Genomic DNA, 26,404 nt, shown 5'->3' with positions numbered 1-26,404 from the left:
TTCAGGCAAGACAGATGAGTGGTCAACCATAAATTAAGCACTAAATTCAAAATCAGCTGGGCGAGGTAGGGCACACCTATAATGCCAGCAGCTCTGGAGGCTGAGACAGGATGACTGCGAGTTCAAAGCCAGCCTCTGCAATGGCAAGGGGATAAGCAACTCAGTGGAGATCCTGTCTCTAAATAAAATACAAAATAGGACTGGAGATGTGGCTCAGTAGTTGAGTGCCCCGAGTTCAATCCCAGATACCAGAAAAAAAAAAATTCAAAATCACATACTTACTTGTATACTTTATGGGAATATTCTGGTCAATATTGCTTCAGATATATATTTGATACCTTCTTTGCCTGGTGAGGGCCTTTTGTGAACATGCTTTGAAATCTATACAGGATTGATTTTTTTTTTTTTTTGATGGTGCTGGGATTAAACCCAGGGCCTTATGCATGTGAGACAAGCACTCTACCAACTGAGGCATTTCCCCAGCTCCGGGATTGATTTTTGATTTTTGTACTTAGAGAATTTCTAGCAAGGAGGGGTGGTATCATTTAAAGATTAGAGATAGACCTCTAGACTAAGGACTACAGAGAGTCAACAGAGAGATAGTTGTGATTTTTTAAGTTTTTTCATATGCCAGGGAGGAACTGCACCCACTTCAGACCAGAAGCATATTAACTACCAGTTTTCATGCTGATAGAAGTAGATGAGAAACACGGATATTGTGGGAGGTAGCCAGAGAAGGTTGTACTGGGTTTTGAGCATTCCTGGCAATGGCTCCTTTGTGTGCTCTAAGTTAGACTTGGTGCCTTCTAGACAGTGTAGGTTGTCTGATCTAGCACACTGGGATGCTGCCTGAAAGGAGAGAGATGAAGACGGTGCTGCAGTCACTGGAGTAGATGCTTTGATTGTTCGTCCTGCTAACTCATTGCTCTCACCCTCCCCACCCTCATAGGCAGCCTATATCGGAACCACAGTACAAGTTTCAGCCTTTCAAATCTCACACTGCCCACCAAAGGTGCCCGAGAGAAGACCACACCATTCCCCAGTTTGAAAGGTAACTACAAGTTTCTTTTGCCAAACTAGGTTACTCTGGAAGGTATGTCAGGCCTATGGGTGCTTGTCAGGAGCCCTGTGTACTGTGTATCATTGGATTTGGCTGTTGCCCTTCATATTGCTTCTCATGGCTCTCACTGCACATCATGGGCTCTCGATGGTTGTCATATGGAGACCGTATCTGTAGCTAGAAAAGGCCCTGTTACATTATTGAGGATAGTGGCAATTGTGGGATTACTGTTGCTCTTGGCAGGGGACCTTGTCAAAGGTACACAGCTAACATAGGGATCATCAGCTGCCCCTAGTCAAGAGCAGGTTCCCACTGTGTGAATTTAGAATGAACTCCATCCCAAGGAACTGGCCCACAGAAGGATGGCTGCGGAGATCCTGGCAGTGTTTATGGTGTCTAGCCTTTTACTATGGCTTCATGTCAACCTGGAGGCTGTGAGTGGGCCAGGTAGTATTAGTTGGCTTCTGGACCCCATTAAGACCTTGTTTCAGTTCACTTGTGATCTCTGGCAGTTTAAGAGGCTCTTCTGAAATTAATTTTATTTTCTTTTGTTTTCTCTGGATATTGTGCTGAAAGATTTAATCTTGATAGGAAATATAGTGAGAAGCAACTCCTTATATTAACTGACTTCTCCCAGGGTTTAAAAAGATCAGGAGTCTTTGGTGGTGATGGGAAAATGCCATATGTAGGCAAAAATGACTTCAGAGTGGTAGTGTTGAGAACTCACTAGTGCTGCTCCCGTGCATCCATACACGGCTGGGTAGATTAGAGGTGGAAAGGTGTTAGAGTTGCTGGCTTTCCATTTGATACATTTGAGGGGAAGAGCAATTGGAACTCTCATTGCATGTTGATGCTTCGTCTCATTTGCTGCACTTATCTCTCCTACCAATTTCCCATCCTCACAGTCCTGCCCCACTTCCCATGATAGCATCAGCAAGATGAGTCTCTCCCCTGTGGATGCCCACAGGCTTTCTGGACCCCTGTGCTAGATGTTTCATGAAAACCAGTGGCCCTTCTTTCATGCATGTGCCTGTTCAGCACCTCAGACTCTCCATATCATTTACCCCAGCCCTGGCTTTGAGAGTTTTCCCCTTAAGGATGGTCTTCCACAGAGCCTTGGTTGTCTCTTGGTCACTTGGCTTCCAGCTCTGATGTGCCCACTATTTAAGCTCTGGGAAAATGCTTGGATGATCTGACTTACTCTCCATCGATGGGTACAAGGGGATACGGTATTGTGGTGCACCTACTAATTGTGTATTTTGTGTCCCAGTATTTGGGCTAAATACTCTAATGGAGATTGTTACTGAAGCCGGCCCCGGGAGTGGTGAAGGTGGGTCTTGCCCGTGAGCTGTGCATGATCTTTTTTTTCCTAGCATCTTCCGTGCCTGCCTGAGGGCCATCCTCCTCATGAAGCAAGAGGCATCACATGAGTGACCTGCCTTGCCTATCCCCCATGACACCCATGCTGCCCACAGGGCATGCTGCTGGTGCATGTGGAGTGGCCTGAGTCTCCATCCCCACCTCCTTCACATTGCCATGGCTGCTTTCTGCCTGTGTGTGATGCCCTGGTGTCACCCCCACCCAGCCCTGCTGGGGAATGGGCATGGAACATGGCGACCCAGGGCTGGGCTACTGTGAGTTCTGGACTATGACAGTGATGTCTCTCATTCTGCCTTCCCTGCTTATAGGAAACAGGAGGGCATTAGTGGACCAAAAGTCATCTGTCATTAAACACAGTCCAACAGTGAAAAGAGAACCTCCATCACCCCAGGGCCGATCCAGCAATTCTAGGTAATAAACGCAGAGCTGTTTTAAAAATTCTCAGGTGGAGATAGATTCCTGTACAAAGCTTGAGGGATGCTCAGGATTGGGAAAGAAGCTCTAAGGATGGTAAATGAAATCAGTTTCCTGCCAGCACTTCTGATCCAATCCACTGCAGCAGTAACAGTTTGCAGTGTTGAAGAGGGTGAAATTGCTGAGGTGGGACTTGGCAAACCAGGTTATCTGCAGAGATGGGGGATGTGGAGGCTGATGATATTCAGAGACTTGGCTTTGCATTTTGCCCCAGAAGGCAAATATATGGTCAGGTGAAAGGGGAGATGCTCTCCCGAGAAGCTGATAACCACAAAAAGTGGTGTGTGGACCCTATAGTGAGAACCAGCAATTCCTGAAGGAGGTGGTACACAGTGTGCTGGATGGCCAGGGAGTGGGCTGGCTCAACATGAAAAAGGTACGCCGGCTGCTGGAGAGTGAGCAGCTGCGAGTCTTTGTCCTGAGCAAGCTGAACCGCACCGTGCAGTCAGAAGACGATGCTCGGCAGGACATCATCCCAGATGTGGTCAGTGTTTGGGCTAGGGGGTTGGAATTGACTGAGCAGAGGGCTGTGGCTGCCAAAGGGAATTTGCTAATTCTAGGACCTGGGTTGTCGTTGCAGGAGATCAGTCGAAAAGTGTACAAGGGAATGTTAGATCTCCTCAAGTGCACAGTCCTCAGCCTGGAGCAGTCTTATGCCCATGCAGGTCTGGGTGGCATGGCCAGCATCTTTGGCCTTCTGGAAATTGCCCAGACCCACTACTATAGTAAAGGTAGGGATCATACCTGCTGGGCAACATGCCCTCTGCAACTGCCCCACTTGTCAGAAAGAGTCAGCACATTGTTCCCATGGCAAGTTTCCCAGTGCCTCGCTGCTTCCCATCAGGTCTTGGGGTTTTATTTTCTAGTGCATGTTTCTATGTAGTGGGTATTTAGAAAAATAAGTTCTTGGCTTTTCTTTCCTTGAACTTCTTCTATTCCACATCCTCCCATATCCTGGCTTCTCCTACCTCATTTCCCTGCCTCTCTTCCCATTCGCTTCCTTTTTTGACCTCTTTCTGTATTTGATCTCTTCTCAGAACCAGACAAGCGGAAGAGAAGTCCAACAGAAAGTGTAAATACCCCAGTTGGCAAGGATCCTGGTCTGGCTGGGCGGGGGGACCCAAAGGCTATGGCACAACTGAGAGTCCCCCAGCTGGGACCTCGGGTACCAAGTGCTACAGGAAAGGGTCCTAAGGAAGTGGACACTAGAAGTTTAAAGGAAGAGAATTTTGTAGCCTCTATCGGTACGTATCATGGTGTCTTGTGTGCTGAGGGGTTCTGGCTTCTTAAATATCCCTCCGTCCTTTCTATCCATCCAGAATCCTGCCTTTCTCTTCCCCATGCTTTGCTTTCTAAAGAGGGAGATAAGTCTGTCAATTTCCAGTGCATTTCTCTATGCTTCTCTATCCCTTATGCCTTGTCTGTAGCCACCCCACTGACATCTCAGAGGAAGAACAGAGGTTTTGTTTAGAGTCCCTGTGAGGCTTAGTGCAGGGAGTCTGAGCTATACTCCTGGTCCCTCTTTTTATTTACATCTGAATTCTTCATATAGCAAAGAGACCATGTGAGTTCCTAGATGCTAGCAGGAAGCTTATAGATATGTCTTTGGGCTATAAAACTATGGTCATCTGGGTCTCTGAAGCCAATTTTCCCCCATCCAAAGCATTACACTGCCCTGGAATTCACGCCTCTGCAGCCTGTCCAGTGACTCTGTTTCCCTGGGTTCTAGACCTCAGAGGTATATATTTCTGTGTCAGCTCTTCTTTAAACCCTTCCTTTCCTGGACTTCATTAAAAGCTTTCTCCTGTTTGATAGTTTTCCATTCACTCTCTGGTATGATCATTGTTTGGCTCACTCCCTACTTCACCTTGCATCATCCAGGCTGTGTCTTTTCTGGTTCTAGGTGCCTGGGCATTATGCTTCCAGCTGATGCCTCTTTGCCACAACCGATAGTGATTGGCACTATGACTGCATAAATGGTAATGAGGAGCCGTTTCCCTTTTCAGGGAGCTCCTTTCACTAGCCAGCATAACTTTCTCCTAGAGGCATTCAGTCCTGGCTTTCTCCTGCCTGGTGTGATGTTCTAGAAAAAGTACCTACCTGCCTGCCTGTCTGGAGGTCTGGAGTTTTAGTCCTGTATCATCCACCAACTAGGAATGAGACTTTGGGCAAATAACTTCCCTCACAGGGACTCTCTCTCCTCCTTTAGGAAATGAGAAGGTCACACTAAGTAAATTCTAAAGTTCCTTCCAGGGACACAACTGTACCAATTGGTGTTGTTTCTGCTTTGCCCTACTGAGACACTTGTCTCACCATTTTGTCTTCTCTATCAGAGGCATTTCCCTCGAGGACTGGCTAAGAATGGGTCTCTTGGTAGGGCAGGCTCTAGTTCTGATGGGGAGTTTGTTTTTTGGGTAGCAAGAAGGAGGGATGCTGACTGCCTGCGTGAGTTGGCCTCTGTCCAATCCAGTGAGTCAAACAGATGGGTGCTGCTGCTTCTGAACCCCTTTGACTGCTTGAGATGATCATCTCTCTTATCTGTTGTCTGTAAGAGCTGCTGTTCTCAGCTTGTTTGGCAGAGAACGTGGTGTGATGGAAGTCAAACTGATCCTAAATTATGTGCTCTCGAGCACATGTTCCAGACTCTTTAGGATCCGTTTCTTCATGCCAAAATGAAGGAGCTCGATGAAGGACCCTTCAGCTCGAATATTGTACAGGGTTTTTGTTGGCACATTGGGGTTAGTTTTAGAAAGTTGATGTCTTTTTTCTTGAATTTGGGGGAAGGCATTGGAATCTCTTGATTCTTCCTCCCTGCCCCCAAATAAAAATACTTTGTATCTCTTGATTGGTAATCCTGTGCCTGAGACTGAAGCAACTTGGGTGGGTGGGTTTCCACTTTGTCATCTACCAGCTTCTGACTCTCTCTGTCTTTCTCTCCTGCTTGCATTGCATCTGGGGTAGAATTGTGGAACAAGCACCAGGAAGTGAAAAAGCAAAAAGCTTTGGAAAAACAGAGTAAGGAACAAATGCCCCTTCCTGTCCTTAAGTCTCCCATACCTGCCAACTTCCCAGGCCCAGTTGGGGCAGGCTCCCTTTGTCAGCCCCACCCCAAATTTACTCTTGGGGGGTATAGGACTGAAAGCAGGTAGGTGGTGTGTGACTCCGAGGTATATGGCTTGTAGACTGCTTCTTGCTCCTCCCCTTGTAGCTAGCAGTGAGGGTGTCGACTGAGTAAAATCCCTTAGACTGGTTTTCTACTGCGGCAGAGTTGGTGGGGAGAACCTTTGCTGATTGCAGAGTCCCTCATTGGCTGATAGCTCCCTCACCGTTAGGAGGCCTGTGGGCACAGTTGGCAGAGATGGTTGCTGTCCCTCTGTGTTGAGTCTGTAGCTGCCCACCTCTCCCTCTGGTGGCTTGCCTAGGCACGCTTTCAGGCTTTCTGTCATTCTGTCTTTCTGCCATACCATTGTGGGTGGGTGGGGTAGAATGGGATTTTTTTTTCTCAAATGTAGGCATTATAGGATGGGGTAGGTGAGTGTTCCTCTCTCTTTTAGCCTAACCTTTTCTGGCCCCTTTGGGTGCATCTGCGTGGGAAGCACTGAATGACCTGGGGACCTTAAATGATCTCGGCATCAATGAAGCTCTGATTCTGGGTGCCATGGAATGTGGTTTAGACGTTTGTTTGTGGAAACTTCTCTGTTTTAGGATGATTTGCTTAGAATTTTCTCAGACTGAGACGATGGCTGCAAAGTCCCTTGAGACTATGTCTAATTTGTACCTGAGGACCTCTTCCTCCAGTGATTCCTGGGGGTGGAGGGGCAGTCCCTGGAAAGGTGACTGGGACATGCTGAACAGGTCTTGGACCAGGCTGTGCTGCTGTCCCACTCCCTTCACCAGCCTGCCCCGAGCCTCTGTGTGTGAGTAACAGAAGTTTTCCCCTACTCAGGGCCCGACGTAATCAAACCTACCTTTGACCTTGGTGAAACAGAGGAGAAAAAATCACAGATCAGCGCAGATAGTGGTGTGAGCCTGACATCTGCTTCCCAGGTTTGTGGCAACCTTGTTGAAAATCGTCAAGGTTAAATTTGCTATCTCTGGCTGGGGACATAGCTCAGTTAGTAGAGTGCTTGCCTTGCATGTACAAGACCCTGGGTTCAATCCCCAGCACCACAAAAAAAAAAAAAAAAAAAAGAAAGAAAAGAAAGAAAAAAAATTTGTTATTTCACAACATATTTCTATTTGTTTGTTTATTTATTTATTTTTATGGTGCTCAGGATTGAACTCAGGGCCTCACACATGCTAGAAAAATACTCCATCACTGAGCTACACCTTCAGCCCCTATTTTAACTTCAGTTAAAAACAACAACAAAAAAGAAGCAACAACTTCAAAACAACATATCCCATTATAGAGCAATGATTTAATGAGTATACTAGATACAATATTAATATCTATTAAAGATTGTGTTTTCAAGCTAGTGTGGTGGTACACGTCTGTAATCCCAGCAGTTTAGGAGACTCAGGCAGGAGGATTGCAAGTTTGAGGCCAGCCTGGGCAACTTGGCAAGACCTTGTTTCAAAATAAAAAATAAAAAAGAACTAGAGATGTAGCTTAGTGGTAAAGCATCCTTGGGTTCAGTCCCCAATCCAAAAAAAAGATTGTGCCTTCAAAAATTTAGTGACATAGGAAAATATTTCCAAAACTAGGTATACAATATTAATTCAATTTTATTATAAGAATGTATTTAGAGGGCTGGGATTGTAGTTCAGTGGTAGAGCACTTGCCTTGCATGCATGAGGCCCTGAGTTCAATCCTCAGCATCATATTAAAAAAATAAATGAATAGATAAAATAAAGACGTTAAAAAAAAGTATTTAGAAAAAGACTAAAAGGAAATTATGAAAAACAGTGGTTAATGTGGGTGGCAGATTTGTGGCTTATTCTTATTTCCTTATTCTTTCATGTGTTTTCTGCAATGAGTATGTATTTTTTAATGTGTATTATTTCTTTTTCGTTATGTAAGTCATAAATTTTCTATCAAAGAAAAAATAAGGGGCTGGGGTTGTGGCTCAGGGGTAGAGTGTTCGCCTCGCATGTGCGAGACCATGGGTTCGATCCTCAGCACCACATAAAAATAAATAAGTGAAATAAAGGTATTGTGTCCAACTACAACTAAAAAATAAATATTTAAAGAAAAAAGAAGTTGCTCATGACCTCTCTAGAGATGATATCAGAAGGGTGGGGAGGGGAGAAGGAAGAAGGTACAGTATTTCTGAGGGAAACCGAGAGAGCAGGTAGGACACCTCTCCTACTATGTCTGTCCCTGTATCTTATTGCAGAGAACTGATCAAGACTCAGTCATCGGTGTGAGTCCACCTGTTATGATCCGCAGCTCAAGTCAGGATTCTGAAGTTAGCACCGTGGTAGGGGAACACCACACTGGCATCTTGGTGGGCGGAGTGTGGGTTCCCCCTTTGGAAAAGGGGGCTTCTTTCTCTTTGGAGGCTGCTCTTAGTCTCAGGTCAGCATGAGTCTCATGGTGGAAATAGGTACCTTTCATAGGTACACATATACAGGATTTCACAGGGCTTCTCCTCATCTTATGAAGAAAGTACTTAGAGAAGCCACCTGACTCACTTGTAAAATTTGATGCTTTCTTATTGTAGCAGAGAGCTCAAACAGTGTGACATTTCTGGGACCCTTCCCTGGGGAGTATCTCTTACTACCTCTTTTCCCTTTCCAGGTGAGTAATAGTTCTGGAGAAACGCTTGGTGCAGACAGTGATCTGAGCAGCAATGCAGGTGATGGACCAGGTGGCGAGGGCAGTGCCCACTTGGCAAGTTCCCGGGGCACTTTGTCTGATAGTGAAATTGAGACCAACTCCGCCACAAGTGCCATCTTTGTAAGCTTTGTTTACTAACAAAAGAAGACCATTTCTTTAATGGGGGAGGGAAATAGGTTAGAAAAGAATGAAAAGTTGAGATACAATCAGAAGGAAAAGATGGAACTGGGGAAGGGTATAGTTCAGTGGTAGAGCACTTGCCTTATAGTTGCAAGGCCCTAGGTTCCATCCCCAGCACCAGAAAGAAAAAAAGAAAAAAAGAAAAGGAAAATGTAAAGTAAGGTATAGATAATATTTGGCTTTAAGAACAATGTTTTTTAAGGCATTTGTCAATAATTTGACTCCAAGATCTAGACTTTTAGAACCCTGTCCTTAATCATAGGTGAGTTAAGTGTCCTTCTCAATCAGATATGAGCTTTGAATCATATGTAGTAATAATCCCCATATTTTAAAATTGATTGATTTTTAATTGATGCATTATAGTTGTACATAAAAATGGAGTTCATTGTTATGTATTCATGCATGCACATGGCATAGTCAGTGATCCTCATATTTAAAATGGACCAAGCAAAACCTCTGTGGATATCAGGAAAATTGTAACTCTCATTTAGTGCCAGTCTACATATTAACTGTGGATCAGTCCAGTTTTATTTTGGTTACTGCTCTATTTCTATATAGTACCTTCAAACAATATTTTGGGACTGGGGTTTTAGGTTAGTGGTAGAGCGCTTGCCCAGGAAGTGTGAGGCACTGGGTTTGATCCTCAGCACCACATAAAAATAAAAAAATAAAAGATATTGTACCTATCTACAACTTTAAAAAGTTATAAAAAATAGTATTTCATTACTAACATTTAAAATATTTACTCATTGATAAACATGTGTGAAGTGATTGATAAGTGCCAGATTCCATACTAAAGGAACAAAGAGGAATAAGGCATGATTCTCACTCCCAATAAATTTGTAATTCGACAGATTGCTATAAATAGTCTCTTCTGATAGGCAAGGGGAACAAAGCCTTAGGAAAAAAAGAACTTGCCCTAGGTCACCCAAAGTTCTTGGCTAACTGTAATGAAATGATTTCTTTTTAGTCTTTCCTTAGACAAATAAGGCAAGTGTATGTGTGCCTCTTTATATGCATTAAATACTCTGATACACTTGCCTCTTTGTTAGAGAAGAGAATGGGTATTCTGTAGAAGAGCTCATAGATCCTTATCTTTGGTCTGTGGGGAGAATGGAAAATAAAATTTAAAATAAATCAATTATTTAACTCTGATTACTAAGACATTCTGTAGATGTATTTCTTCTAATAGTGATTCCCAGAGTGAAGGTTAGGATAGGATTGGGAATCAGGGTCCCTCAAGTTAATGAGCCTTAACTCTGAGCTCAGGAATGTTTTAGCAAGAATATTTAAAATCCTTCCAATGTGCTTCTGTTCTGGATGTTAAAATTAATATCATGGAATATCAGTCTTCAGAAAGCCATTCATTCAGCTCTGTGCTACCTTTCCTAGTCCTTCCTGAGACAAATTCTTACTTGTCCTAATAAGCTGGTGCAAGAGATCTATGTACAGTTGAGTTGCTGAGTGCAGTCACCTAAATTTCTTGGTTCAAAGAGCTGTTTTAACAAGAATAAATTATGCTAACTTTGTATGGCCCATTGAGCAAAGCATTGGGCTGTGAACTAGGAAACTGGCATTAAGTCATACTAATTAGATATTGCCCAATAACCTTTGATCAGTTGCTCCTTTGCTTATTCTGTCCCTGTGTTACGAAAGGGCATGGTAATACTCACCTCTTACCTAGGCAGAAATGTTTTTGTTTTGTTTTTTTTTTTTATCTTTATTTTTTAGTTTTCGGCAGGCACAACATCTTTGATTGTATGTGGTGCTGAGGATCGAACCCGGGCCGCACGCATGCCAGGCGAGCGCGCTACCACTGAGCCACATCCCCAGCCCCCAGAAATGTTTTTGATTCAATAGAAAGTCTAATACTTCGGAAGTGACCAATGAAGTTAGTGATACTTCTCAGAGGCAGTAAGAGATGTAGGATAGAAGAAATTAACATTTTTAAATCAATTACCAAATGTGTGCCAGGCACTAAGTGCTTTTCATATTTAATCCTTGTGGGATGTAGCTCAGTGGTGAAATGCATGAGGCCCTGGTTCAATCCCTAGCACTAGAAAAAAATTAAATTTATTCCTTGCTATAGTCCTATGATGAGGAAAAGCCTGTGTTCTTTCTACTGTGTTGTGCTGCTATTCACTTTCTACTAATCTCTTGAGAGAATTTGCCTGGTTATTATTATTTTTTAAGAGAAAGTTATCATACAGAGTCTAAGGAGTGAAGATAAGTCAGAATGAAAGGTTGATCACTTGATTTGAGAGGCAGTAACAGAAAGCAGGGTTATCAGATTGATTTTTAGTCAAATCCTAGAGGCAAGCAAGGCCACTGGAATTTTTGTTGCTAATGGATGGTGCCTGATGTGAGCCTTTTGGTGAGATGTTTGGTTTACCTTGTCCCTATTCACTGACCTATCACCTTGTCTCTCTAGGGTAAAGCCCACAGCCTGAAGCCAAAGGAGAAGCTGGCAGGCAGCCCAGTTCGCTCTTCTGAAGATGTAAGCCAGCGCGTCTATCTCTACGAGGGACTCCTAGGTGAGAAGTGGACTGGGAAGGCCCTTCACACTGAAAGAGAAAGCTGGGCTCAGCCAGAGGAGAGGGTAGTACTGGCCAGTAGCTGCTTGGCTCTTTGCTGATCTCAATGCTAACAATGGATAAAATTTCATTTCTGAAGCAAGCAAATTATTGGGTCTGGAACAAGCAGTAGGCAAAAACTAGATGAGATTGGATTTTGGCATTACTCAATAGCTGTCTTTCTGTGTTCCTTTCTTTACTTTCTTGCTGCCATGGTCTTTCCTGCTCACAATTGGCAGGAAGGGACAAAGGATCGATGTGGGACCAGTTAGAGGATGCTGCTATGGAGACCTTTTCTATGAGTAACCACCTTTCTTTGTGTGCTGTGTTCATGCTTCCTGCTTGGGAGGGACTGGGCCTTACTCGGTATCATCTGGGTCTGGTGGCAGGAGTATTAGATCTGGGGTAGAGGTTCATGTTTCCCATGGATTGGAATCACTCTCTTTGGTCTGGGGTTTACTCTCTTTATTTTTGTTTGGCAGCTGTATTCCTTCAATGTTAAATATTCTCTAAAAAGATTTTATTCTACACAGGCAAAGAGCGTTCTACTTTATGGGACCAAATGCAATTCTGGGAAGATGCGTTTTTAGATGCTGTGATGTTAGAGAGAGAAGGGATGGGTATGGATCAGGGTCCCCAGGAAATGATTGACAGGTATGAAGCTTGAAAAACCTGTGGGAGTGTGCAAATCCAGCCTTCTCCCTGTTAGTTCGGTGGTCTCCTACCTGAGGGCTGACTTTTGCCTGGTCTTCTGCTTAGGTACCTGTCCCTGGGAGAACATGACCGGAAGCGCCTGGAAGATGATGAAGATCGCTTGTTAGCGACCCTTTTGCACAACCTCATCTCCTACATGTTGCTGATGAAGGTAATGTTGATTTTGCTTAGGTCTGGCTGTTACTGATGTTGGAAGGGCGAGGTTTGTTCCTATTGCCTAAATTCAGGTGTCCTTGGGAAGCTATTAAAACATTTTATGGGGAGCTGGGTGAAGTGGCGCATGCCTGTAGTCCCAGTGGCTTGGGAGACTGAGGCAGGAGGATCACGAGTTCAAAGCCAGCCTCAGCAACTTAGCAAGGCCTTAAGCAACTTAGTGAGACCCTGTCTCTAAAGAAAATACAAAATAGGGCTGGGATGTGGCTCAGTGGCCGAGTGGCCCTGAGTTCAATCCCTGGTACCCCTGATAAAAAGCATCTTACGGGGGATCTCTTTCTGATTGAAAAGTTTGATTCCTCTCTATCAGCTTGCATAGGATCTCTTTAGCCGAAACTACCAGGATGTTATGCCAATGGGTGTTGTAAAGGTAATTGACTCTTTTATAATATGTTTATTTTGAATTTTATGTGGGCTCCCCTAAGTAGTCTTAGGATGCCAGTAGAGCTCCACACATAATACAATGGATTATTTATTTATTTTTTACATAGTAGGTTCTAAAACCTTAGAAAGGATGCTCAGAATTTACTTTTCAGCAGCAGCCTGTTTTCATATAGGATTTTTCAACAACTATAAAAAGAGCTAGCCATTAGCAAAGTAATGTTTGATATGGTTGTGCTTGGATTTTATACCTGTGGAAGAAGTATGGTATCAGATGAAAAGTCCTGCTCTGATAGGGAAACATAATTTTGGGGTTCGTGAGTAGAAGAGAGTTGTTTGAGAATGAGTCCTTGAGAAAAGCTTTCCTCCTGCTCTTCCCAGCCTCCTTAGATTTGAAGGGGTCAGTTAATCAAATGCAGAGAATTTTGGGTTGCTTCACTTTCTGTTGTAAGGTTCCCTCTATTCTGTTGAATTCCAGGGGCACCAGTTGACTGGTTGGGGAAAGATGGTGATTCTTAACCTTCAGAGGATCTCAGCTACTACAGTCTCAGAATTGCCATTCTGAGTCATTATTTCTACATTATGCTCTGAGGAGCCCTTTAGGGGTGAATGTTATCTGTTGGGGATGACGGGAAGTGTCCCCTTGAAGCCTGTCCACTCTCAGAGTCACTTTTTTGCAGGAGCTAACCAGAGATAGAACCAGGACTTTTCTCCCTGGTACATTGGCAGAACACCCAGTCAAAAGCATTCTCCATGTTCAGAGATGTGTTCTTTCAGAATTCCACTTCTTTATACAAAATACATGTATGAAGATGTGAAAAAAAAAAGAATAGCGTTACCTTAGATTAGGCAGAGAGAAGTGATGGGAGGGGTAGGGAGGGGATGTGGGGATAGGAAAGATAGTAGAATGAAACAGACATTATTATTTCTGTGTGTATATATGTGACTGCATGACCAATATGATTCTGTAACCTGTACACTCAGAAAAATGAGAAATTATATCCCATCTGATTCAAATGTATGATATATCAAAGTCATTGAACTGTCATGTGTAACTAATTAAAACAAATTAAAAAAAAAAGAATCCCACTTTCTGTCAGATAGGAAGAAGCTCACTTGTACATTCTTTTGTCTCTACCTCAGTTGAAAGTAGTAGAGCAGATCCTTTATTAACATTCTATCTTGGTTTTCCAGGTGAACAAGAATGACATCCGAAAGAAGGTGCGACGTCTGATGGGAAAGTCACATATTGGACTTGTGTATAGCCAGCAAATCAACGAGGTGCTTGATCAGCTGGCGAACCTGGTGAGCATCGCTCGACCCTCCCCTGGGCTCTCCTTTTGATCACTTGCCATCCTCCCTGCTAGGCTTCTGGCCTAATGCATAGGTTTCCCCAAGGCCATTTCTTGTCTGTGTCACTGTGCAGTCCAGTTCAGCCCTAGTTTTGAGGATAAGACAGTAGTCTAGATGAGGTTTTAGCCATTATGTTCTGTACTAAGATTATATACTGAAACTACCTAGTGCAGAAGTTTCTACATGTGATCTTTGGATTCCTGAGAATCTACAAAGTAAAAACTGTTTTCATTATGATAGTAAAATTCCTGTTTCCTGGCTCTATATTTTCACTGATGCTGCAAAAGCAGTGGTGTGTAAACTGCTGACGCCTTAACACCCTGACTCCAAACTGTGCTAGCCCAGCCTCACCTCCATGATCTGTCACTTGTGAATGTCCTTGATAAATCAACGAAAACCATTGCTTTTATTAAACCTCTAATCACTGATCATATGTCTTTAATATTCTGAGTTACAAAATGGGAAGTATACATACTACATTTCTGTTGCAAATGTAAGTACAATGAATGTTTTGAGGATAAACAGATTGAATTGCAAGATGAACTGTTAGCTTTGTTCCTGGATCACTACTTTTACTTGAAAGAATGACTAACAAACTATGGCTATTCAGAATTGAGTATTTAGCAGACATTTTCTCCAAAATTAATGGAGGTGAGCCAGTTTCAAGGAAAACACTAGATAGTACTTTTACTAATGATAAGATTCAAGCTTACAAATGAAAATGAGTATTTTGGACGATTTTTGAGCTTGAATTATCTCAATATTTTAAGAGATATTTTCTAATGAGATTGTTGATAACATTAATGAATTTTTTTTTTACATTGTGTAATGAGAAGGATTTTACAAATACAGTGTGTGATACTACAAGTTCAAGCATGGATAAAAGAAGCACTGAAAATATAATCTAGACAGGTAGATTTTAGTGTAATACTATGAAATGCTCATTGATGTGCTTTCTGGTTCTACCTAATGACTAACTTTTAAGAAACTGCTATTTTGGGGTTGGGGTTGGGGTTCAGTGGTAGCGCCCTTGCCTAGTATGCGTGAGGCACTGGGTTCGATTCTCAGCACCACATACAAATAAATAAAATAAAATAAGGATCCATCAACAAATTAAAAAAAAGAAATTGCTATTTTGAGTTCTGGTATAGTGGCAAAGAAGAATATGCATATTTATCCAAAAAGGCTATTAAAATTCTTCTCCCTTTTCCAAACTGGTATGTGTAAGGTCAGATTTTCTTCATACACCTTAACCAAAGCAACATATTATAACAGGGTGAGTGCAGAAGCAGATATGAAAATGTAGCTATTTTCTATTAAGCCAAATATTAAAGAGATTTACAAAAATGTAAAACATTGTCACTCTTCATTTTTGTTGTTGTTGGGGAAAATATATTTCTTTAAAAAATATGTTATTAGGGTTGGGGATGTAGCTCAGTGGAACAGAGCTTGCCTAGCACATCTGAGGCACTACTAGGTCCGGTCCTCAGAACACATAAAAATAAATCAATAAAATAAAGGTTTGTGTCCATCTAAAAAAAAAAAAAGATGTTATTTATATTACCACATACTTGGTAGTTATTAATTATTTATTTTTAAATGAATTAATGGGGCTGGGTGTGTAGCTCAATGATAGAATGCTTGCTTAGTATGCTCAAGGCCCTAGGTTTTATCCCCAGCACTTAATAAAGTTTATTAATTTTTTTTTTTTCAGACCAGGGATTGAACTCAGGGGCACTCAACCACTGAGCCACATGCCCAGCCCTATTTTGTATTTTATTTTAGAGACAGGGTCTCACTGAGTTGTTTAGCACCTTCCCATTGCTAAGGCTGGCTTTGACTCATTATCGTCCTGCCTTAGCCTCCTGAGCTACTGGGATTACAGGCGTGCACCACCTTACCTGGCCTAATAAACATTTTTTTAAATTCCTAGTTTTAATTTCTAGTATGGTAGATATGACTTATATAAACAAAAGCTCTTTGGAATCTTCAGTAATTTTTTGTTGTTGTTGTACTGGGGATTGAACCCAGGCATGCTATCGCACTGATCTATACCCCCAGTCACTAAGTTGCTAAGGGTCTCTCTGAGTTGCTGAGACTGGCCTCCTGCCAGTCCTCCTGCCTCAGCCTAAATTTGCTAGCACATAGCATAGAAATTCTTTCGTTTTTGCAGTATTGGGGATTGAACCCCGGGCCTGAGAGTACTAGACAAACACTCTACCACTGTACTGTATTTCCAATTTCAGTAATTTTTAAGAGGTATAGAAGTTCTGAGACCAAAAACTTCTTGAGCTGGGTGTGGTGGTGCACACCTGTAATCCTAGCCACTCGGGAGGCTGAGGCAGGAGGATCACAAATTCAAAACCAGCCTCAGGGGCTGGGGATGTGGCTCAAGCGGTAGCGCACTCGCCTGGCATGAGTGCAGCCCGGGTTCGATCCTTGGCACCACATACAAACAAAGATGTTGTGTCTGCCGAAAACTAAAAAATAAATAAATAAATATTAAAATTCTCTCTCTCTCTCTAAAAAAAAAAAAAAACCAGCCTCAGCAATAGCAAGGTGGTAAGCAGTGAGACCCTGTCTCTAAATAAAATGCAAAATAGGGCTGGAGATGTCACTCAGTGATCGAGTACCTTTGAGTTCAATCCCCAGTACCCCCCCCCCCCCCCCGCTCCCCTCCAAAAAAAGTTCTTGAACACTTACTTTCCTGGTGGCCAGGTGTTGAAAGATGAGATGATATTAATTTAATTGCTGAACAGGATATTCTTGGCCCAGAGCCATGTATAAAAGGGATGTATAAATGTCCCTAAAAATCTCTCTTTCCTCAGAATGGACGTGATCTCTCTATTCGATCCAGTGGCAGCCGGCACATGAAGAAGCAGACATTTGTGGTGCATGCAGGGACAGACACAAATGGAGATATCTTTTTCATGGAGGTAGGTACTGGTTTATGCTGGGGACCCAAAGGAACATTTGAAAGACATAAGGAGCTCCTAGGACTGGTGCCAGAATAATTTTCCCATTTATCTCATTTATCTTCATAATCCAGTTATTAAATTATTGCAAATAATTAAGTTAATGTGATAGGTTTTTCCCCACCATTTCCTGTGTGTCTGTGTATTTTTTTAAATAGGTGATATAGTCACATTGTCCATGAAGTAGCATATATTGGGAGGTCTTGCACTCATCCTGGTCCTCTTCTACTCAATTCCCCACTCACCTTTCCTGTAGGTAACCGCTTTTGTTGGCTTCCTTTGTATTTTCCAGTGTTTTTTATTATGCAAACAGATCTGGGGGTAAATTCTTATTTTTCCCCTTTCTTTCAGGCAGATGCCGCATTATATTCACTGGTCTATACCAGTGTTTGTTTTTTTCATTAAATGTCATCCTGGCAGTCCTCTCTAACAGAACAAAGAAATTTCTTGTTCTTTCTATGTCCTTTCTTCCACTGTGTAATTGTGCCACAATTTATCTAGCCAGTCAGTACGTATAGATCCTTGTGTTGCGTCCAGTTTGTGTACTATGATTGACATTGTGCCTGCTTAATTTCATATATTGTAGTTGTGTCTGTAAGAATTCCTGGAAATTGGATTGCTGGACTAAAGGGACAGTACGTTTGTAAATTTGGTTGATATGACTGTTAACTACCTTTTAATATATTCTACCTGCTTGCTATTTATTTTATTGAAGAAATTGAATCATTGGCTCTGTGGAGTAGCTCACATTTTAGACTTCTTGCTGATTGCATCTCCTTGCTGCTGTTTCTCTGTATCTTGTATCTCTTACAAACTGCTAGCGCATTCTAGAGATTTGATCAGTTTTCAATTCAATATTTTGCTAGACACAGTGGCACATACCTGTAATCCCAGCAGCTCCAGAGGCTGAGGCAGGAGGATCATAAGTTCAAAACCAGCCTCAGAACTTATTGAAGCCCTGAGCAACTGAGTGAGACCCTATCTCAAAATTTAAAAATAAAATAAAAAGGGCTGGGGATATGGCTCAGTGGTTAAGCACCCCTAGGTTCAACCCCTGCTTAATTTCATACATTGCAGTTGTATCTGTAAGAGTTCCTGGAAATGGGATTGCTGGATTAAAGGGACAAACATTTGTAATTTTGGTTGGTATGATTCTTTACCTTTTAATATATTTTAAAGTTAAATAAGTAAAAATTTAAAAATTTTTAAAATCAATATTTTGGCAAGAATATTTACTAGGTAGTGCTATACAGTTACTTCCTGTGGCCTCACAGGGTCCTCTCTTATGGTTCAGATGTGGGCAGCCTAAACCAGCCACTGTAAAGTACCTCATTTGTCTCCTGGTTTTATGTATGGTATTTTTTTGCATGTAAAAATATTTTATTTTTATGTAAATTAGTTAACAGAATGCTTTTATGGCTTTGGATTTTGATTAATAATTAGTAAAAGCATTCTCCACTCCAGGATTTTCATGGAAATTGACTGTGTTTTTTTCATTTTCATGTTTTTGGTTTTTGGCAGTACTTGTGATTGAACCCAGGTTCTTCTGTCACTAAGCTACATCCTCAGCCCTTTTTATTTTATTTTGAGACAGGATCTTGCTAAGTTGCCAAGGCTGGCCTTGAATTTGGGAATCCTCCTGCCTCCTAAATTGCTGGGATTACAAGTGTGGGCCATCATGTCTGGCCAGAAAAGATCTATTTTTAGAATTAAAAACATGGAAATCCCCCTGGCCATGGCTCATGACTATAATCCCAGCAACTTTAGAGACTGAGGCAGGGGGATTCCAAGTTCAAGGCCAGCCTGGGCAACTTAACTAGACTCTGTCTCAAAGTAAAATAATAAAAAGGGCTGGGGGTATAGCTCAATGGTAGCATGCCCCTGGTTCAAGGCCCAGTACTGCAAAAATAAATTAAAAATAAAATAAAATGGGGCCTGAGGCTGTAGCTCAGTGGTAAAGCGCTTGCCCCGCATGCATGAGGCACTGAGTTCGATCCTCAGCACCACATAAAAATAAATAAAGATACTATGTGTTCATCTACAACTAAAAAATATACATTAAAAATATTTAAAGGTTTGGGTTTATGGCTCAGCGGCAGAGCGCTTGCCTAGCAGGTGGGAGGCTCTGGGTTTGATCCTCAGTACCACATAAAAATAAATAAAGATACTGTGTCCAACTAAAAAAATAAATAAATATTTTTAAAAACATTTAAAATAAATAAATTGATAAAATAAAAATAGAACTCTTGGGGCTGGGGATGTGGCTTAAGCGGTAGCACGCTTGCCTGGCATGTGTGCAGCCCAGGTTCAATCCTCAGCACCACATACAAAAACAAAGATGTTGTATCCGCTGAAAACTAAAAAATAAATATTAAAAAGTCCCCCCCCCTCTCTCTCTCTCAAAAAAATAAATTAAAAAAATAGAACTCTTATAAGTAATTTTAGAGACTGGGTACAACTTCTATGTAAGTTATTAAAATTAAACAGTCTACATGTTGTCTGTTCCCTTTTGGTTTAGTTGAATTTGATTTTTGAACAGGTTGTTCACCAAACACAGTGTGTACTCTGGAATCAGGAGGGTATGTGTCAGTGTGTCTGAGAAGAGTGTCATTTTCATGTCACCATTTGAGGTATAAGAATTTAGTAGGGAGTTTCTCCGAGTTGAGGACTAATTTAAGACATTTACACCACAGTAGAGGTGGCAGGTGATTCTTTTCTTTTTCTCTTAAATATAGCCAAGTCATTATGGTGGCACATACCTCTGATTCCAGCTACTTTCGGGGATGAGGTAAGAGGATCACAAGTTCAAGACCAGCCTCAGCAACTTAGGGAGACCATGCCTAAAAAATAAAAAAGACTGCACTGTACAGCAAGCCTCATGCTGAGTCTCTGGAGTTGGGGCAGGATGCCTTACCCTCCTACATGCCTCTGCTTTGAAGTATTGCCATGTCAAGGAAGATAGCACATTGGCCACCCTGTCACCAGCTGACTACCAAGAGGCTCTGAGCCTTTCTCAGCACAGTGAGCTGGCCACACTATCAGACAGCAATTTGGGAAGACTTTTTTAAATTATTAAATGCCAGGTCCAGTGGCACATACGGTATAATCTCAGTAACTCAGGAGGTTGAGGTAGTATGATTGCAAGTTCAAGGCCAGCCTCAGCAACTTGGCAAAACCCTGTCTCAAAATAAAAAAATAGGATGGGGATGTGGCTTTGTGGTTTAGCACCCCTGAATTCAACCCCAAATACCAAAAAAAAAAAAAAAGTTTTGTGTGAATCCTTTAAGACTTTAAAAATTGCATATTTGGGGCTGGGGATGTGGCTCAAGCGGTAGCGCGCCCGTCTAGCATGCGTGAGGCCCGGGTTCGATCCTCAGCACCACATATAAACAAAGATGTTGTGTCTGCCGAAAACTAAGAAATAAAATGTTAAAATTCTCTCTCTTTCTCTCTCCTCTCTCTCTCTCTCCTCTCTCTTAAAAAAATAAATAAAAAATAAAATTTTAAAAATTGCATATTTGTATAAATACAACTTATTATTTGCTTAAAATTAATAAAAGTGGTATTAAACCACCAACATTAATATATAATTTTTTCTTTTTGTTGTTGTTGTTTGTTTTGCAGTGCTGGGGATTGAACCAAGGGTCTCACCCACTCTAGACAAGTGCTCTACATCCTCACCCCACAATTTACTTTTTTTTGTTGTTGTTGTTGTTGTTACCAGGGATTAAACTCAGGGAGCTTAACCACTGAGCCACATCCCAGCCCTTTTATATATTTTATTAAAGACATGGTCTCGATGAGTTGCTTAGGGCCTCACAAAGTTGCTGAGGCTAGGTTCAAACTCCAGATCTTCCTGCCTCAGACTCCTGAGTAGCTGGGATGACAGGCATGCACCAACGTACCTGGCTCACAATTTGTTTTTTTTCCACTTAATATATGAACATCTTTCCATGGTTTTTCATTTTGTTTTGTTGGTTTGTTGTTGTTTTTTCAGACCTGGGCATTGAACCCAGAAGTGCTCTGTTTCTGAACAACATCCTCATTTCTTTTTTCTCTTCTTTTTTTTTTTTTTTTCTTTTTTTTTTTTGAGACAGTGTCTTGCTAAATTGCTGAGGCTGGCCTCAAATTTGTGATCTTCCTACCTCAGTCTCCCTGGTCACTGGGGTTACAGGTGTGTTTCTTTGTGCCTGGCCATCTTTCTACATTTTTAAGTGGATGCTTAGCCATTTTGGTATTATATAGCTATACCATAATTTATTTAACTAGTGCTTCCCACTGTTTTTTTTTTTAACATTGCTTCATTGAATATCCTTGAACATATATTTCTGCACACTGATGTGAGAATTTCTATAGAATATATTCCTAGAAATGAAATTTCCAGATCAAGCTTATATATATTTAAAATTTTAGTAGAGTCTGCCATTTTGCCATCCCAAAGATACCAGTTTATATTTCCACCAGGAGCATAGGTGGACTGGGAGTCCTACTGGCCTAGAACCCATTTCTAATTCTTACTCTGCTATTCTAATCGCCCCACCCCCACCTTTTTTGCTGGTGGGGGCGGGGGTGGGTGGGTTATTGGTGGATTGAATCCAGGGGCTTTCTACTGCTGCGCTATATCCCTAGCTCTTTTATTTTGAGACAGGGTCTAAGTGCTGAGACTGGCCTGGAACTTGCCAACCTCCTGCCTTAACTTCCTGAGTAGCTGGGATTACAGGTGTGTGCCACTGTACCTGGCTCAGTCTTTTCTTTAGAAAGCTTTTAGAACTCCAGTAATCTCTTGTGTAGGAGTTTAAACCTGATAGTCTCATGTATTCCTTACTCATTGACCTGATACTTATGAAGCACTTAATATATGCTAGGCACTGTGTTGAGTGTGGATTATAGTAGTAAATATGACTGTTGCCCTTCTAGAGTTGACAAACCATTGGAGAAGTTAAATAACTAAACATAGAATGTTGTAGAATGAGCTTTGTAAGGGAAGATGATTGGGGGGCAGGAGGTATGGGAATATGTAGTAGAGAGTGTAGGAATTGTGGACAGCCCCTCTGAAGAAGTGATCTTTGATCATACACTTGAAGGAGGAATAAGAGTGACAATTACAGTGAGGGAAGGGAAGAGCAGTCCAGTGATATTCAAGATGGAATGATGGGATTCAATGATGGATGTAGTGATAGGGAAAAGGAAAGATTTATGCATCACTTGTTCATTTCTGGCTTGAGCAGCAGGGTGAATGATGGTGTCATTTATGGCAGTAGGGGACTTAGAAGGAAGATCTGTTCAAGAGAAGATGCTGAATTCAGATTTAGACAAGGTGAGTTTGAGGGGCAGCATATGAGGTATCCACATAAAGACAGGTCAAGAGCTCAGGAGGCCAGGCCTCATATGGAGAGAGTTAAGAACCTTCAAAGCTGGGTTTGGTGGCACACTCCTGTAATCCCAGCAGCTTGGGAGGCTTAGGCAGGAGAATTGCGTGTTCAAAGCCAGCCTCAGCAACTTAGCAAGGCCCTAAGCAACTTACTAAGATCTTGTTTCAAAAAAAAAAAGTGGGGATGTAGCTCAAGCAGTAGCGCGCTCGCCTGGCATGCGTGCGGCCCGGGTTTGATCCTTAGCACCACATACAAACAAAGATGTTGTGTCCGCTGAGAACTAAAAAATAGATATTAAAAAATTTCTCTCTCTCTCTCTCTTAAAAAAAAAAAAAAAAGCAAGGCTGGGGTTGTGGCTCAGCCTTGCATGTGTGAGACCCGAGTTTGATCCTCAGCACCACATAAAAATAAATAAACAAAATAGACATATTAAAAAAAAAAAAAAGGCTAGGGAATGTGGCTCAGTGGTTAAGCTCCTCTAGATTCAATCCCTGCTATCAAAACAAAACAAAAACCCATCAACGTTGTAGTAATAATAATTATATTTCTTATGTTATTATAGCAGCTAACTGGGGTACTTCTATGGGCCTCACAATTAAGATTTTTTATATTGCCAGGCACAGAGGTACATACCTATAATCCCACTACTCAGGAAGCTGAGACAGAGGTTTGCAAGTTCAAGGTCAGACTCCACAATGTAGCAAGACCCTGTCTCAAAATAAAAAATCAAAATGGCTGGGTATATGGTTCATTGGTAAAGTGGCCTTGAGTTTGATCCCCAGGACTGCCAAAAAAAAAGAAAGAAATAGGCTGGCAGTAGAACACCCGTGGCTTATTCCCTTCTCTCTTTCTCTCTCTCTCTCTCTCTCTCTCTCTCTCTCTCTCTCTCTCTCACACACACACACACACACACACACACACACACACACCACAAATGCCCATTAACTAACTCATTTAGTCTTTTTTTTTTTTTTAAAGAGAGAGTGAGAGAGGAGAGAAAGAGAGAGAGAAAGAATTTTTAATATTTATTTTTTAGTTCTCGGCGGACACAACATCTTTGTTGGTATGTGGTGCTGAGGATCCAACCCGGGCCGCACGCATGCCAGGCGAGCGCGCTACTGCTTGAGCCACATCCCCAGCCCCCTCATTTAGTCTTCACAGTGGCTCTGTGCAGTTGTTACTCTTATGATCCTTACCATATACATGAGGAGACGTAGATATATAAATTTGCTCAAGGTGACACAGCCAGGCAATGGGAGAGATGGAATCTGAACCCAGGCGGTCGGGCTGAGCAGAGCTCAATGATGGAGCACTTGCCTAGCATGTGTAGGGCCCTGGGTTGGTCCCTCATACTGCAAAACTGCAAACCCCGGGCAGTCTGACCATAGACCCGCGTCTCTAAGCAATACGCTATAATATTCCCCACAGTAATTAAAGCCATGAGAACAGATAAGTCTACCTGAGGAAGATTGTTGTACAAGAGGAGAACGTGAAGGGGACTTTGCTTTTTAACTTATATCATCCTATACTGAAATAATTTTTATGCAATAAGCATTGTTCATGTGTCATGTGTGTAATTCATTTAATTATTTTTTGTGTGGTACTGGGGATTGACCCCAGAAGTGAACCGCTGAGCTAGATCTCCAGGCTTTTGAGACAAGGTCTTGCAAAGTTGCTTGAGCTGGCCTCAAACTTTCAATCCTCCTGCCTCAGCCTCTAGAATAGCTGAGATCACAGGCATGTGCTACCATGCCCAGCCTATGTAACTCATTTTAAAGGATATTTTATAGGATTAGGGCAGAGCCAAGATTAGAAAATATGTTAGCTCCAGTTTTTTCTCCTTGGTTAAGGCTGCCATAATCACCTGCCTTTGTGTCTGTCAACAGAGCTGAATCCTATACACAGCCACGAGAAGACACGCACGCCTGTAATCCCAGCAGTTTGGGAGGCTGAGGCAGGAGGATCACAAGCCTCAGCAACTTAACGAGGCCCTAAGCAACAAAATAAAAAGGGCTGGGATGTAGCTCAGTGGTTAAACACCCCTGGGTACAATCCCTGGTACCAAAAGGAGAAAAAGGAAAAAAAAAAAAAAAAAGGAGGCAGCATGCAATGTCCTCTGAACACTTTGTAGATGATACAGGAAGTATTATACACCCATGGCCTTGAGAGTAGGCCTCCTTCCTTGTGCACAGGATCCTTTCAGTGACTCCATTTCTTTCAATGATTCTTCTAGAAGACTTTACATCCAGCAGTTCTGTGTCCCCACCTAGATATGAGGCAGAAAACCTGACATGGCAGCTCCCAGCATCAGTGTTCCCATTCTTCCCTGTGGGAAACATGCCATGTGGCCTGGGATAGAAGAGTCTGTCAGAGAGCAGACCCACTGATCTCTTTGTGCACTCCTCCAGGTGTGCGATGACTGTGTGGTGTTGCGGAGTAACATCGGGACAGTGTATGAGCGCTGGTGGTATGAGAAGCTCATCAACATGACCTACTGTCCCAAGACCAAGGTTTTGTGCTTATGGCGTAGAAATGGCTCTGAGACCCAGCTGAACAAGTTTTATACTAAGAAGGTACACAGGATCTCTGGGGTTGGGGATCTGATAGGCGTTGAGGGCCAAGTATTGAGCATCTCTCTGGGAAGTTAAAATTCCAAACTCCATGCCCCCAGCTGTTGTGTGGGATAACTAAAGCTGTCCCTGAGTGCTGGCATTGGCCTCACCCTGCAGCAGCCATCGAAGAGCAGGGGGCAGTGAACCCTGAAGGCTGCTATGACAGGGTGCTCTCTCCCCTTGTGTCACAGTGTCGGGAGCTGTACTACTGCGTGAAGGACAGCATGGAGCGTGCTGCCGCCCGACAACAAAGCATCAAACCCGGTGAGGAGAGGACACTCCCTGAGAGTGCTGGAGGCCTGGCCAGGAGCCGGGCTGCAGTGAGCAGCCTTGCTGGTTAGCTGATAACCTCCTTCCTCATTGCAGGGCCTGAACTAGGCGGCGAGTTCCCCGTGCAGGACATGAAGACAGGCGAGGGTGGCTTGCTGCAGGTCACCCTGGAAGGGATCAATCTCAAGTTCATGCATAACCAGGTAGGTGCAAGCAGCAGCACAAGGCTTCCTGGCCCTGTTGTTCCACCTGCAATAAGGATCAGTGGCCAGGTCCCAGTGCTGTCCCAGTGAGCACGAAGGGAGTCTTGGACCAGAGGGAGGACTGGACAGCTGGCCGAGAGAGAAATCAAAGGGAGGGCACAGTGACCTTGGTGAGACCACCAGGCTCCGTGAAGGTGCAACAGGGAGCCTTTGGGGAGCTGGGATAGAGCATGAGGTGTGGTGGCCGTGCCACCCCCTCCATTAGACTCACACAGTGTGAGTGGGAGCGTCTCACTTGGCCCTCTGCGTGTCTCTGCCTTCCTGTGTTCCCAGGGTGTGCTTCGCTCCGTGGTTTTGCTTTGGGAGTCTAGACTGGCTCATCTCACGGATTTCTGGTGTGTGCGTGTGGCCTCTCTGTCCTCTAAGCGTGTGTGTTCACTTGCTTTTTCTTTCTGCTGATTCTTCTGTTCTTTTTCTTCCTTTGAGTGTTCCCACTCTGGGACCTATTCCCCAGGCCCCAGGCCCCTCCCTTTGTTGGAGAGCTCTTCAGGATCATCTTTCCTTCTTTGTGACTCCACCCCGGAGCTGACTTTTTCCCCCTCTCAGTCTTTTAACACGATGCTAACTTTTTCTCTCAGTGGACATTCATTAAGCTAATTCCCTCTGAGGCCAGCGCGACATCCCAGGTCCGTTCCCGGCTCTGACTCTTCACCCAAGTGCCTTTCCTCCCCTTCCTGATGTCCTCTTCCCAAGGCTCTGAGCCAGATCCCAACATGAGGCCCCACAACCCCTGGCCAAGCAGCAGACACTCAGGGGAGGTGGACATCAACTGCCATGGCTCTCTCCATCTGTTCGCCAGTTTAGT

General features: G+C 42.9%; 1 protein-coding gene across 50 annotated transcripts in view; it reads left to right on the top strand.

Moving 5' to 3' along the window:
• The window catches only part of Madd (MAP kinase activating death domain), a 46,430-nt gene that overhangs the window by 15,592 nt on the left and 4,434 nt on the right, over positions 1-26,404 (top strand). For 6 of the 50 annotated variants that reach the window (XM_078046039.1, XM_078046071.1, XM_078046053.1 and 3 more), the window contains 19 exons: positions 950-1,051; positions 2,331-2,390; positions 2,749-2,851; positions 3,212-3,398; positions 3,495-3,645; positions 3,952-4,158; positions 5,876-5,929; positions 6,861-6,961; positions 8,251-8,334; positions 8,655-8,813; positions 11,305-11,407; positions 11,686-11,748; positions 11,980-12,100; positions 12,206-12,311; positions 13,949-14,059; positions 16,936-17,043; positions 24,863-25,027; positions 25,258-25,330; positions 25,433-25,539. In XM_078046039.1, coding sequence (XP_077902165.1) covers positions 950-1,051; positions 2,331-2,390; positions 2,749-2,851; positions 3,212-3,398; positions 3,495-3,645; positions 3,952-4,158; positions 5,876-5,929; positions 6,861-6,961; positions 8,251-8,334; positions 8,655-8,813; positions 11,305-11,407; positions 11,686-11,748; positions 11,980-12,100; positions 12,206-12,311; positions 13,949-14,059; positions 16,936-17,043; positions 24,863-25,027; positions 25,258-25,330; positions 25,433-25,539 — 2,165 coding nt within the window. Of the gene's footprint in view, positions 1-949; positions 1,052-2,330; positions 2,391-2,748; positions 2,852-3,211; positions 3,399-3,494; positions 3,646-3,951; positions 4,159-5,875; positions 5,930-6,860; positions 6,962-8,250; positions 8,335-8,654; positions 8,814-11,304; positions 11,408-11,685; positions 11,749-11,979; positions 12,101-12,205; positions 12,312-12,683; positions 12,744-13,948; positions 14,060-16,935; positions 17,044-24,862; positions 25,028-25,257; positions 25,331-25,432; positions 25,540-26,404 lie in introns of those variants that run through there. The other 44 variants (XM_078046075.1, XM_078046073.1, XM_078046046.1 and 41 more) reach the window with 18 other exon arrangements.

Source organism: Ictidomys tridecemlineatus, chromosome 4, assembly GCF_052094955.1.
Source record: "Ictidomys tridecemlineatus isolate mIctTri1 chromosome 4, mIctTri1.hap1, whole genome shotgun sequence".
Taxonomy (NCBI): domain Eukaryota; kingdom Metazoa; phylum Chordata; class Mammalia; order Rodentia; family Sciuridae; genus Ictidomys; species Ictidomys tridecemlineatus.
The sequence above is the reverse complement of the archived record's forward strand: the minus strand, read 5'-3'. Positions and strand labels throughout refer to the sequence as shown.